At 45.0% G+C, this 11,974-nt stretch overlaps 1 protein-coding gene across 3 annotated transcripts in view; it reads right to left on the bottom strand.

The window, feature by feature from the left end:
- Positions 1-353: 353 nt before the first annotated feature.
- pax7a (paired box 7a) overlaps positions 354-11,974 on the bottom strand; it is a 43,482-nt gene continuing 31,861 nt past the window's right edge. For 2 of the 3 annotated variants that reach the window (XM_005724638.2, XM_005724639.2), the window contains exons 8-9: positions 4,134-4,383; positions 354-2,970 (exon numbers count right to left, since the gene is read on the bottom strand). In XM_005724638.2, the coding sequence (XP_005724695.1) occupies positions 2,855-2,970; positions 4,134-4,383 (366 nt within the window). In that variant the 3' untranslated portion in view covers positions 354-2,854. Of the gene's footprint in view, positions 2,971-4,125; positions 4,384-11,974 lie in introns of those variants that run through there. The other variant, XM_013908558.1, reaches the window with a different exon arrangement.

Below are 11,974 nucleotides of genomic sequence, written 5' to 3'. Positions count from 1 at the left end.
TAAAAACTGAAAGATGCAATGGATAAATAAAAAGGCTCATTACTGACTCGTCTCATAATAAACGTTAAAATAACCTGCACACGACAGAAATAAGAGACAAAAGGCTCAACTCTGTTTTGGATCTTTAATTGATAACAGTTACGCCAGTGTTACAGTAAACACACCAACAGGCTGAAGGTAGTAAATACCAATACAAGTTTCCCACTACTCTAATACTTCATACAGCAGAATAAATTATACCATGATAATATACACACATGCGGAACAGAAAAAGGAGTAAAGCAAAGCACAGATGTCAAAAAGCAACTAAACAGGTTAAGGGTCAAACAGACGGGAGGAGGGAGGGGGGAGGGCTGGGAGGGAAGGAGTTGTATGCCTTAAATACCCAAATGTTTATTGATGCGAGTGTTAGAAATGGGTTTGATACACTAAAGACAATTCTAAAACTCTTCCTTTTTAAAATATACACATGAGTGAGGCGTCTAAGTGAAGCAGTTGGAGCAGCAACTGCTGCGGTTCAGTGCGGAGTCAGCATTACTTTGACGTTTTCTCCTGAAGTCTTATTGGTCCACAAATCCAACAAATTCCCAGAGTAGAAAGCCTGTTGTCTCTGGCATTATTATCATCATCATCATCATTATCATCATCATCACGCTGGTCCATTGGCAGAGTCACACACCGAAGGCTCAGGTGTGTTAGGTCCTTGGTCCAGTGATAGCTGGCCTGCTTTTATACTCAGTCTGTAAAACAGGCGGTCAAAAACACCCTGAAGATGTTTAATTCAGCCAACTTTTAAATATACAGCGGTCCTGTGGTTCAGGGGGAGTCTGTCTGTGACACCAAGCTTTCATTTTCCTTCAAGCTCAGTTTTACCCTCTTAAATGTCATTTTAATTGGAACATTTTCAGTGGAATTTATATTTTACTAATTTATACAAATCAATTCTTACCTGGGTCAGAAAAAAAAACAGACTCAAAACTTTTGGTTGAAACAAGTAAACCAATTAAATACATTAAAAAGGAAACAGAAAAAGAAAACCAAAACATTTCCTTCCACAGATCCCTTGCTTACCTACCACTCAACATAGTGTTGTTTTAGTATAAAACATACTCTTTATAAAGAAACGATACACAATCTGCTCCAGCTACTGTACATTTTTTCAGATTTTAAAGGCGATGAAGGACCAGATCCTTTCTTGAGCATTAACTGTCATAATAATCACACTGGTGTCAATGAAAAATATCACATACATCTCAAGGGAACAGCTGGTCCTGGATCAAGTCAACAACGCGTGCTACACAAATGTCTCATATCCACTATTATTAAACTTTTTTTTTCGTCTTTTTTATACATTTGGGTGAGTATGTGAAAGTGGAGGATTAGACGTGGCTCTGGTCCAAACCAGAGAAGGGGGCCAATCAGCGGAGTTACCTGTGCCCTTTCACAACTGACTGGATTATATGATTTTCCAGAGTGCATGTGAATGGCACAGCTTGTCTACTTTTTAATCTCATAACAGAGAATGCTGGAATGCCTATAGTATGTTGGAGATGGAGGCTGAGGAATGTTCTGAAGGAATTTAGTCGAAAGGTGGAAAGCCAACACAGTGTGCATTTACAAAATGTGCTAATTATGCTATAAAAAAAACTGAAATACTGGCTAGTGATGAGAAGGGTCACTGTGAATTAGCTTTGACATTATATTCGTGTGATTTAATCTGCTTCACACTGTTTAAGTCACACAGGATTCCCTGGCAGATGGGATTTGGGAGGAATGGGGAGGTGTGTGTGTGTGTGTGTGTGTGTGTGTGTGTGTGTGTGTGTGTGTGTGTGTGTGTGTGTGTGCCTGTGTGTGTGTGTGTGTTCGTATGAGGGGGTGGTTGAGCTTGGCAAGGTCCATATTTCAAAATACATTAATTTCCCCAATCCTGTTTTTGCAAACAATGCCCTCCTCCCTATGGACCACCACTAAGGATGGGATGGAGGTTACAAGGGGAAAGCTATTGGCCGCCAAAATGCTGCTTTAATTCCCTGCAGAATCCAGCCAGCCAGACTTCCCACAGTATGGCCAAGTTCTTTAGGAATGTCAAGACGAATATGAAAGTGGGAAGGTCAAATCGCTCACGAATATTTGAGCTCAGGGAACAGGCAGAGGAACAGCAGCTTGGAAAACAATCATCCTCTTTTGTGTGACTGTGTGTCGACACGCAAACATGCATCGCTCCCAGATCATCTCAGTCATTCTCTGTGTTTTACACACCGACATCTAACGGAGAAAAGAGATACGAATGGAATCAAAGAACAACAGAAATCACATTAACCATAATCATATAACAGCAACAATAGTCTTAACAATATCAAAAAAGAACAAGAAGAAGAGTCGTTCAAATGATATTGGCTTTGTTAACTACTATGAACAGCAAGGTCAAAAGTACATGTTGTTGATGGCTCTAAATGTGTGCTGGACTGCAGCCATGACAAGGAGGAATCTGGGCCAATGAAGTTGACCATCCTTTGGTCATCTGGGGGTCCTTTTTGGCCCACTGAGTAAAATAAACAGGTCTGAGGCTGGGACATGAGTACAAGAAGCGGGCAATTATGCCCAAAGGGTGGGGAGAAAGGGTGCAGAGCCGCCTGGTGGTGTGAAAAGTTTAGCTCCATTCCCAAAAAGGGACTTTTCACTCTCTCACAAGCGTCACTTTCTCTGGTACAGAGTGAGGGCGCACGTCTGTTCACTGATGTCATGGCCGAGCTGCAGATAGACGAGCTGGAGTTGCAGTCCAGACTTGATGGAGCATGGAGGAGGGTGGCAGAGGGCGAAATAGAGAGAGGTGCAGGGTTTGTCCCGAGTGGCTTCAGTAAGCCTGTCCCGTCTCCACCTGCAGCAGCCCCAGTACTGCCGAGTGGTCTCCAAGCTTCATCCTCCTCTGAGTGGACAAGCTCACATTTTTAGCCAGGTAGTCTACAGCAGCTATACACACAGACAAACAAACAAAAGAAGACAGAAAGGAAAAACAAACAAACGTTAGACAGGTGGTAGATTCCTGGGACATATGTCCTATTCACTCTCATTTCATTCCTCTGATTAAGGCTGAAACAAGTTGTGGCAGAAGAGAATGAGTCAAATGAAAAACAATTCACACAGAGAGAGTGAAAGATAAAAACCCCTCCCTGTCCCTTGTCTGAGGTTGGCATGCTGCTGGCACAGAGCATGTGCATCCTGGTAAAGTCTCCATGCTGTCACTCAGACAGTTCCCCGTGTGTGTTCTGTGTGCCAGTCTTCATTACACTTGGCATCTCTGATTTCATGCCCTCCACACTCCACATGGCCGATCATTTTCATCCTCAGACAGCAGCTCCTCTCCTCTCTCTTCCATTCATTACCCATCCACTGTGCTCAATCACCATCTTAATTAACCTCACATCAGCTCACATCCGCACTGCCATCAGTTTCTTGCTGCTGACAAAAACACTGGTGCGCACACACAAAAACGTGACAGATTGGCACGCGCTCGCCCGCACTCACGCATAACACAAACACATTTCGGAAAAGAAAATCACCAGATGCACAAAAGCATCAGATCACCACCAGAACCTGAAAATAAATACAAACAAATGTCAGCTAGCCAATGCTGCATTGGTTTGTTCAGGAAGTGGGCTTCATTTTACCTCTTGTGAATGGCTGTGACAGCATCAGTCAATTATGCTAATCTAATAAAGCAAACTCTTTCCTGCCCTGAGGGTGTGTGCATGTGTGATCAAAATAGGAGAAAGAGGGAAAGAGAGGTGGGCAAGAGGACACTGTGGCCCCTGAGGGTGTGCCGTTCTTTGAAGTGGCCCTCTTCTCTTTCCCATCCAACTGGAGTGGGGTGTGACTAAGGCAGCTCTGTAAATGGATGGTTGTGGTGTGGAGGTGGTGGTGGGGTCTTTATCAAGAGCACGTGTCTGCCTCCACCGACCAGGGTGCAAAGGTCAGGAGGCTCTCCTGCCTGGGAACTGGGCATCACTTCATAGGCTTTTTAAATTTAGTCAGCTTAAGAGGGGGTCGGAGAAGAACGACCAGCTTTTGTCACAAAAACATGAAAGTATTTGCTTATGCAACAACAACAGTATACACATACAGGGTCTACTTACTCTGGCCATACTGGCTATACTGGTAGCCTGCAGTGACGGGGTCCACACTGTAGCTGGTGGCGCTGTATGTAGGAGGGCAGTATGACTGCGAGGAAGCCAGGCTGTCCACACTCTTGATGGTGTCAGAGCGCTGGCTGCAGCTGGCTGAGATAGGGTTGGAGCTCTCCAGGCTGCTGTGCAGGGGGGAAATGGAAAAGTCGTGCTGGGGCTGGGAGGGTACAGCACTAGGGTTACTCAGGATACTCATCACCTGGAGGGGAGGGGGGGGAAAGAGGATGTTAGAAACTTGGAAAATTGAGGATCAAAGCATTGACAGAGTTGAGGGAAAGTACTTTTTTTTTTTGCAAGTATAGTGCCATCCCAGCACTTCACGGTAAAGATGCCAATAGAAATACACCATTTCAACTTTGAAATAGGAAAGGGGAGAAACTTCCCCATCTTTTTTTAAAGAGCAGAGGGGAGGGAGGATACCAGGAGGGTGATGAGGTTAAAAAAAGGAGAAAGGGAACAAGAGACACAGTTTCCATTAGCTGGCGCTGCCAGTAAGTGTTCTGCTGTGGGACAGACGGGTCCCAGGGTGATAATAGACCCACCATCCTTGCCAGACAGCCCCTGTCCCGGAGCCTGAGGCCTGAGCCCGAGCCTACAGCACAACAAGCACCAAGGGAGTCCCTAATCCCTCGCCCCTAGCCTACCCATCTCATGAATAGTAATGGGGTTGGAACTGGTAAACGATCCCCTCAGATCCCCACACAAAGTAGGCTCCACAAACCATACTGAGCGGGCCGCTGATACTGCAGGTTGAGGCTTGCCTGAATATTACAGTGTGTATATTATTCACAGTGCATAAAGGCTTCCAATTCAATATTCTAGATTAATGTAATAGCATGTGACATTCGTCAGAAGAAGGCCTCACAATATGTTAAAATGTAAGAGATTACTTCTGGTGCTCCTCTAGTCTGAAGCACAGTGGCCCAGAACGCTGTGAAAAATTTTGTTTTCGCATGCTGTGAGTTTCGTTAAGTGAAAAAGCCTAAGTGTAGAGTGTGCGTGTGTGGTAAAAAAAAAAAAAAAAAAGCAATTGTCCCACACATGCTTCCCTCCTATAGCAGCGAAGCCTTCCTTTCAACATCAGGTTCATGTTGAGTTTTGCTATGCTGCACTGGCCTTTGGCCCCTTGGCTGCTAAACCAATTAGCCCATCATAGAGGTGGTTACACAGGGGTGATACAGAGGCAGACATATGTTTGCATGCATGCACAAACGGACGCATGCATACACATTTGTAGCAACCACACACCCAACGCAGGAGCTAGCCAAAACAGTCCACAAATGATGCTGCACGCCAGGATTATCCCTCAGAGGGAAAATTAACTATATTCTGCAAATTAATCATATCTTTAGAAAGGGGCCTCCCTAGAAATACGAAACACTCGAAGCACATTAGAAACATAAAGGCTGGTTAGTCATTTCCACATGTTAATTCTATCAGTAAGGAAACCCCCACCGTCCCCTCCACATCTGCGAACAAAGCATGTGACATGTATCCATAAGAGGGAGATTCATAGCCCTCTTCATGCTGGACACATGTGATGCTCCCTCCCATATGGAGATGAAGTGCACAATGTGAGGAAGATGAAGGGTTATGTTTGGATGGGTTCCTTAAAGTAAAAGAAAAAAAAAAGGGAGCTAGTAAAATGTCCTGAGAGAGACAGCTGGAGGGCATGAGCCCATTTTAGTTATTGGTTAATTGAAGCTTGATTACATTGCTTCCTTATGAAATAGGACAGCCAACAACTGGCTCTATTATTATTCACGCTCATAAAAGCTCTTCAAAAGGAAATGACTTCTTATCGCGACACGTTGCGGCATTGCTATTTTAGCAGGATATTTTAGATGGGTCGGCCACTTTAGAGGCTGACAAGTGTTGGCATCTGTGAGGATCTCAAGCACAGTTTTCAGTTATAATTTAAGTGTTCTTAGTGGGGAAAGGTATGTTCAGAGTGGCTTCTTCCACCCACACCTACAGCATTTTATGTGACACACGGTTCAGTTTTAATTGGTGGGTTTTGCTACTTTGATGTTCCCATAAAGTTTTTCCCCCCTAGATGTTCAAGTGTTAAACGATACTTTGTCACATAAACTCGTAAATGCCATTTGTGGCTGGATACATTGACATATTTCTGTTTCTGTGTGGCTCGTGAAACAGCCTCTGCAGATATTAAGTTCTAGCCAATGAATGAACTCTAAGAAAGCGGGGGGAGCTGCTTTTTGTCTTGAATTAAAAAAACAAAAAAAAAAGGCAGGAAGCTGATGGTTGTCACTAAACACGTGGGCGTATTAATAAAGAGTTGAAAAGGACTTTGGATTCCTGTCAAATTTTAGAGTTGAGGAAAGGCCATTATATTTATCATCCATACATACAGCATGCTCTTGCAGAGCAGAGTTTCTCCCTGTTTCTCTGCACCCCCCCCCCCCCCACCTCCCTGTTTCGCCTCGCATACGGCGTCCTCAGCAGCCCAGAGTTCGTTTGTTGTTTAACGTTGTGTGAGTGCTGGTTTGGGAGATAATGTGAGCCAGGACCCAGTTTAAAGGACAATGCTCCAGGGCGTTCCCTGCCTCTTGCGCACAACACCCCTCCCTTCACACCCGCCCCCCTCCTTTTCTGCTCTCTCTCTACAGATAGATTACTTTATAAATAATAATAAAAAAGTAATTAATTCTCTCAACTTCTGAGCCCTCCAGCCTGTGGCAAAGTGAGTGCGGGAAGTGTAAATGGATACAATGTGCATCCTTTCAGATAAATAAATAGCACACTTGAGACAAAAAGAGGCCCTTTCAAACCCCCCTCCCCTCCCCTAATTTCTTCAACAGCCAAATTACATTTTTTTGTAACATTTTTTTGTTTGCGCGAATGTTTGACGAGTTGTTCTTTGTTGGATTTCACTCTGGAATAAAACAACGTGACAGAGACGGAGCTGAAACACTGCAAGTGATACAAGAAAAAGACACAATGAGAGAAAAGAAACACAGTAAAGAAAGAGAATGGGAATGTGCCGGAAGAGCTGAGTTTTCTTTCAGCCATTATAATCATTACGAGATCATAAAAGTCAACATTATTCCACTTCGACTATTTAATTTTTTACATTGTGTTAGGCAATGAAATCATTCGTGTCTCCTTATAGGAGCAGTCGTCCCTGCTGCACCTGATAATAAGAAGAATGCACCCTTGCACTGGATTAAAACAACACCAATTCACAAGTGTAAAGTGAGGAAATGGAGTGCTGAGAATATGATAGCCTATAGAAAGAAGGCGAGGGGGGCAGCAGAGAGAGTGATATAGCGTGAGCGAGAGGAGAGTGGAGGCTTTGGGAAGTACAAAGACTCCTGTAGGACTGCACTGGCCTGAGGGCTAGCCTGCCTGGAGAGCTGATAGGAGCCCCTTCTGTTCCATTCCCAGCGCCAGCGCCAACACACCCCGCTCCACAAATACTCTTAATCTGCGCAATACTGGATTAGTTCCTCTGTCACCGATACCTCCCCGTTCTGCCCAAATCAAAATGCCCCCAAGATGTACCTTTAAGTTAGGCAGAGGTCACTGGGGCAGACAGGGAAAAATGAGCACTCCAAATGTCTGTAAGTTATCTGAGTAGTGCAGAATAACATTGTGCACCTTAGCAGATCTGCCTGGCTGATACTCGCTCCAGCAAAGAACGATTAAAGATCCACAGTGATGACACTGAATTTCAGATCAATATTTGAAGGCCAGTCCTCGGGGTGTGATTACAGGAAGAGAATAGTGTTTATTTCTGTAGCCCAGAAGTCTGGAAAGTGTCTGACTTTGGAAACAGTCAAAATATGAAATAAAACCTTAACTATATAGAAATGTGCGTATTTAATACATAGAAAGACACAAAGAACAGACAGACTTCTTATGTTAGCTCATTAAATGTTACATGAAAACTTGATTTAAATCTTTTAAAATCCTAATCAAACACTTAACATGAAACCAAACAAAAAAAAATGAAGGAAATAAATAACAAATGAAAATATCAGTGACTCCCCCCTCCAAGTCAGTCGACTCCTGCTCACACAGCGTCCCGCCCTTCCCCCCATCCCTCACATGAGAAGGCCGGCCCAGCGGGCAGTAAGGCCCCTCATCTGAGCAGACAAAATGACTATTTAAAAATAACAGTGATTGCATAAATTGAATTAAAGCGTTTTGGTCACGGTGGAGGTGGCGCGAGGGGTGGTGTGGGGCCGCAGCAGAAAGCCAGGATGGTGGCAGGCAGCAGATGACGGGCTCAGGCCTGCATGCCACTGCGTTAATTGGCCGCGGCACATTCATAAAAACTGAAAAGTGTCTTCCACTAGTGCCACAGGATGAAGAGACAGAAGCAGAGTGAGAGGTAGAATGGTGGTGGTGGTGGTGGGGGGGTTGGTGCTGGAGGGAGAGAAATGGGCCTTTGAAGAATGTAATGCAAATGGGGGGTTGTGGTGGGGTGCTAATTGTGTTCAATTAAGTGGCTGATTGGCACTGACAGAATGTGGGCATTGACATGTCAGGCACAGATGAGGACGATTAGCGGGCACTGGAACAAGCTGTCACTCCTCACAACATGTTAGCCATTCTGCGCCTGTGCGTCTCCCCTCTGCGCTCCATGAAGCTGTTCACACGTACCAAAGGAAGCTTAAATGAGCGGAAGTGGAATAAACTTCATATTTATTTTAAAGGCTAGACCTGCTCCCTCTCTGTTACTGCAAATTTCCATTAAGCTAAATGCTCATAGCGGCCTTAGCGTTCCAGAAAGCACAGCTGCTCAAGTTGGAAAAAGGACCCCCACCCCACTCCCCTCTTAAACATCCCACAGCATAAGCTATAAACTTGGCCCCGCACTAACCAGAGGTTAATATACCGTCTATTGGGCTGCAATTGGAGAACGTGTGGGGAGCAATCCTCTATTCTCTGCTAGTGATATGCTTGAGTAACTATGGGATGGATTCAGCCACTGGGAACAAGAGAGGCCCCTTCTAAGCGGGCACACACATGCACACAGACTTCAGCTCGCCGCACCTTGCTCCAACGCCTCTTCTAAATTAAACGGCAGATTTTCTGATTCCAGGAGAGTGGTTTCAGCAAGGCAGGGCGTGTGTGTGTGTGTGTGTGAGAGAAGCAAGAAGCAAGGCTGATCGAGGGAGAAAGGAGAAAAACGAAGAGGGAGGAAGAAGAAGAGGAGGGGGGAGGAGTGGGGGTTGTTTGCTGAAAACAGCAGGGGCCAGGTCTAGTGAAAAATGTCAGGTCAAATTGTTCTTGACAGTGTTAATATCTGCACCTCATAGCCATAATTACATGTAAATAAATAGTGAAATAGCTCTCAGCTGGAGACTGAAAGGGGCGAGCTGCTGCATGAGACAACCAGCTGAGGACCCAACTACCTCCCATATTTTCATCTTATTGTCTGGATGTAGAAGGGAGTGAGAGACAGAGATGCACACGCAATGAAGCTTATTTTTAGTAAGTTTTTCCTTTTCTTTGTGATCCCCCCTTGTGAAAGCTGGAAGCACGGTATAAACTCTGCAAAGGGGTCACGAGAATGAGCCCACGACGATGAAGGTTAGAGGACAGAGAGAGAGAGTGAGAGAGAGCCAATAAACCAATGAGGGACAGGGAGAAAGAAACAGAAAGAAGGACGGACAGAATGGGTGAGAGGGAAAAAAAGTCAGCTAGTATTAATCACAGCCATGCACCTGTCAGAGTGGCATCTGGAACTAAAAGGAACCACATGCAGCTAGACAACATCCCAAACCTCTGGCTAGCGGGGCAGGTTCACAGCAAAGTAGCCTTCCTTCTTCTCAAGCCATCCCATGACCCCCTGAACCCTGACCCTTCACCCCGAAGAGACAGGTCACCCAGCATATGCCTCACAGACACTTCACCTGTGAAGCAGGCTGTTACTGCAGACATTATTACATTATGACTATTATTATCATTATGATGATACAAGTAACCTTCAAATTGTCTGTGTATGAGGAAGGAAATCCCCGCCAGATGAGCATGTGACTATTTTAGATAGGATCGATATTTGTGCCTATACTTTCATAAAGGCAGTGCCGCTCTCCACCTTATAGGCATTTCAACTGCGTGGGACACACAGCATGTGAATCAGTCTCAGTCATTTTTCCTCCTTAAATCCCCATCTTCTAGGATTTACTGAAATTCATATTGGCTGCCTCTGCAAGATAAATGTAAATCACATTCCCTTATATTTACTATTTATCAGGATGCAGCAGCTCACTTTCAGCAGGAAATATCTCTCACCCGCACACAAACACCCTTGCATTTAAATAGCATTTTTATTGTCCGCCATAGCCTTTCATCTGGGCGTAGGGAGAAGAGCTGCCTCTCCAGGGGAGAGAGTTGGAGCAAGAGCGGAAGGTGGGGAGAGAGAAAGAGAGAGGGAGAGGGAGAGAGCAAAGCACTATTGGCAAGGCATCGCTGGATGACAAAAAGCCAAGCGGAGAGAAGGAAGGTTGGTAGGTGAAAAATAGATTATGAATACACCAAGCTCCAACCAAAGATATTTTGGAACGTAAGAGAAAATGGCAGCACATGGCTGCTCAAGAGACTGAAAGATGGAGAGAGCAACAAATGGCTCAGATAAACAGGGGCTAGAGAGCTAAAGCACTGTCTCTGCTGCAAGGGGGAAAAAAACGAGGTTTGCATGCATGCTGCAAAGGTGGCTCCTTATACAGCATTTTTTTTTGTCACAAAGCATCAAGTTTAAGCTGAGCAAGAAAATTATTAGTCACGTCACACTCGTCTGCAAGCGGTGAAAACAAAAACAAGATGTATTGTCACAAAGCAGAAGGCCAGCGCACGCAGAGGTACGTCTTCGGTGTCGCTGACAGAAAATCTTTCCTCAGAGTTCAAAAGTGTTGCAAAACAACAGCAAACACTAATAATCTGTGCAGAAACAGTATAGCCAGTGGATATGATTTACAGTCCCTGGATTTTCTTGGCAACTGCCGACAGCAGGTCTCTTTTTTCTGAAAGCCTCTTACATCTTTTTTTATACTTGCCAAATTGAAACAGTATTTGTTTTAATGGGAGTTCTAATTAACCAGTATGTATTCCCCCACTTGCTCTGCGAGTGGCTGAGCTATGAATGCAGGCTATGTGCTCATCCCCTTTGATTTGTTGTCAGTGGAGCCTGCCAGCTGACACAGTGCCCGGTGAGAGGCTTAATGCCCAAGTTTTAATAATGTGGGGGACTACATGAATCTCCCCCTCTCATTGGTATTCAGGTGCAGAATGTCTTGTTAGAAGTCAGGGAGGGAGGCGGAATGAAGCCAGAGCTCCAGATTGTTCCGTACATTTTCCCCTCTCCATTTTTTTTTTTTGGCAACGGCAGAGCTTGCTTCTTAAAAATAATTCATCCCATTTTTAAAAGAAGCGTCTGCGCTAGCTAATGGAAGAGCAGCAGCACAGTTTGGAGTCTCCCCTGGCTTATCTCTCTCAGACAGTTGTGGGGAGTCGCTGGTGAGCATGGTGTCAGCGTGCGTGGTACGGTGCAGCGCCGCGCGGGCAGGCAGGCCTGGGGACACAGATCAAAGGGAGGCAGGGGTGAGAGCCGCTCTGCCTCTGATCCCATGTACGTGTGTGTGTGCGTGTGTGTGGAGGCCCGGCCCACTCACACAGCCCAAAGGCCCTCCTCAAATACACACAGACACACATCCTTGTCATTCCAAAACACACAACACTTTCATAAAACTGCAAAACAGAAAAAAAAAGTTCCTCACAAAACTTTGTGAACTTCCTTCATCAAAACAGCAATAAAATCT

Source organism: Pundamilia nyererei, unplaced genomic scaffold (assembly GCF_000239375.1).
Source record: "Pundamilia nyererei isolate P.nyererei 1_Seehausen unplaced genomic scaffold, PunNye1.0 scaffold00012, whole genome shotgun sequence".
NCBI lineage: Eukaryota > Metazoa > Chordata > Actinopteri > Cichliformes > Cichlidae > Pundamilia > Pundamilia nyererei.
This window is presented reverse-complemented; position numbering and strand designations above follow the sequence as displayed.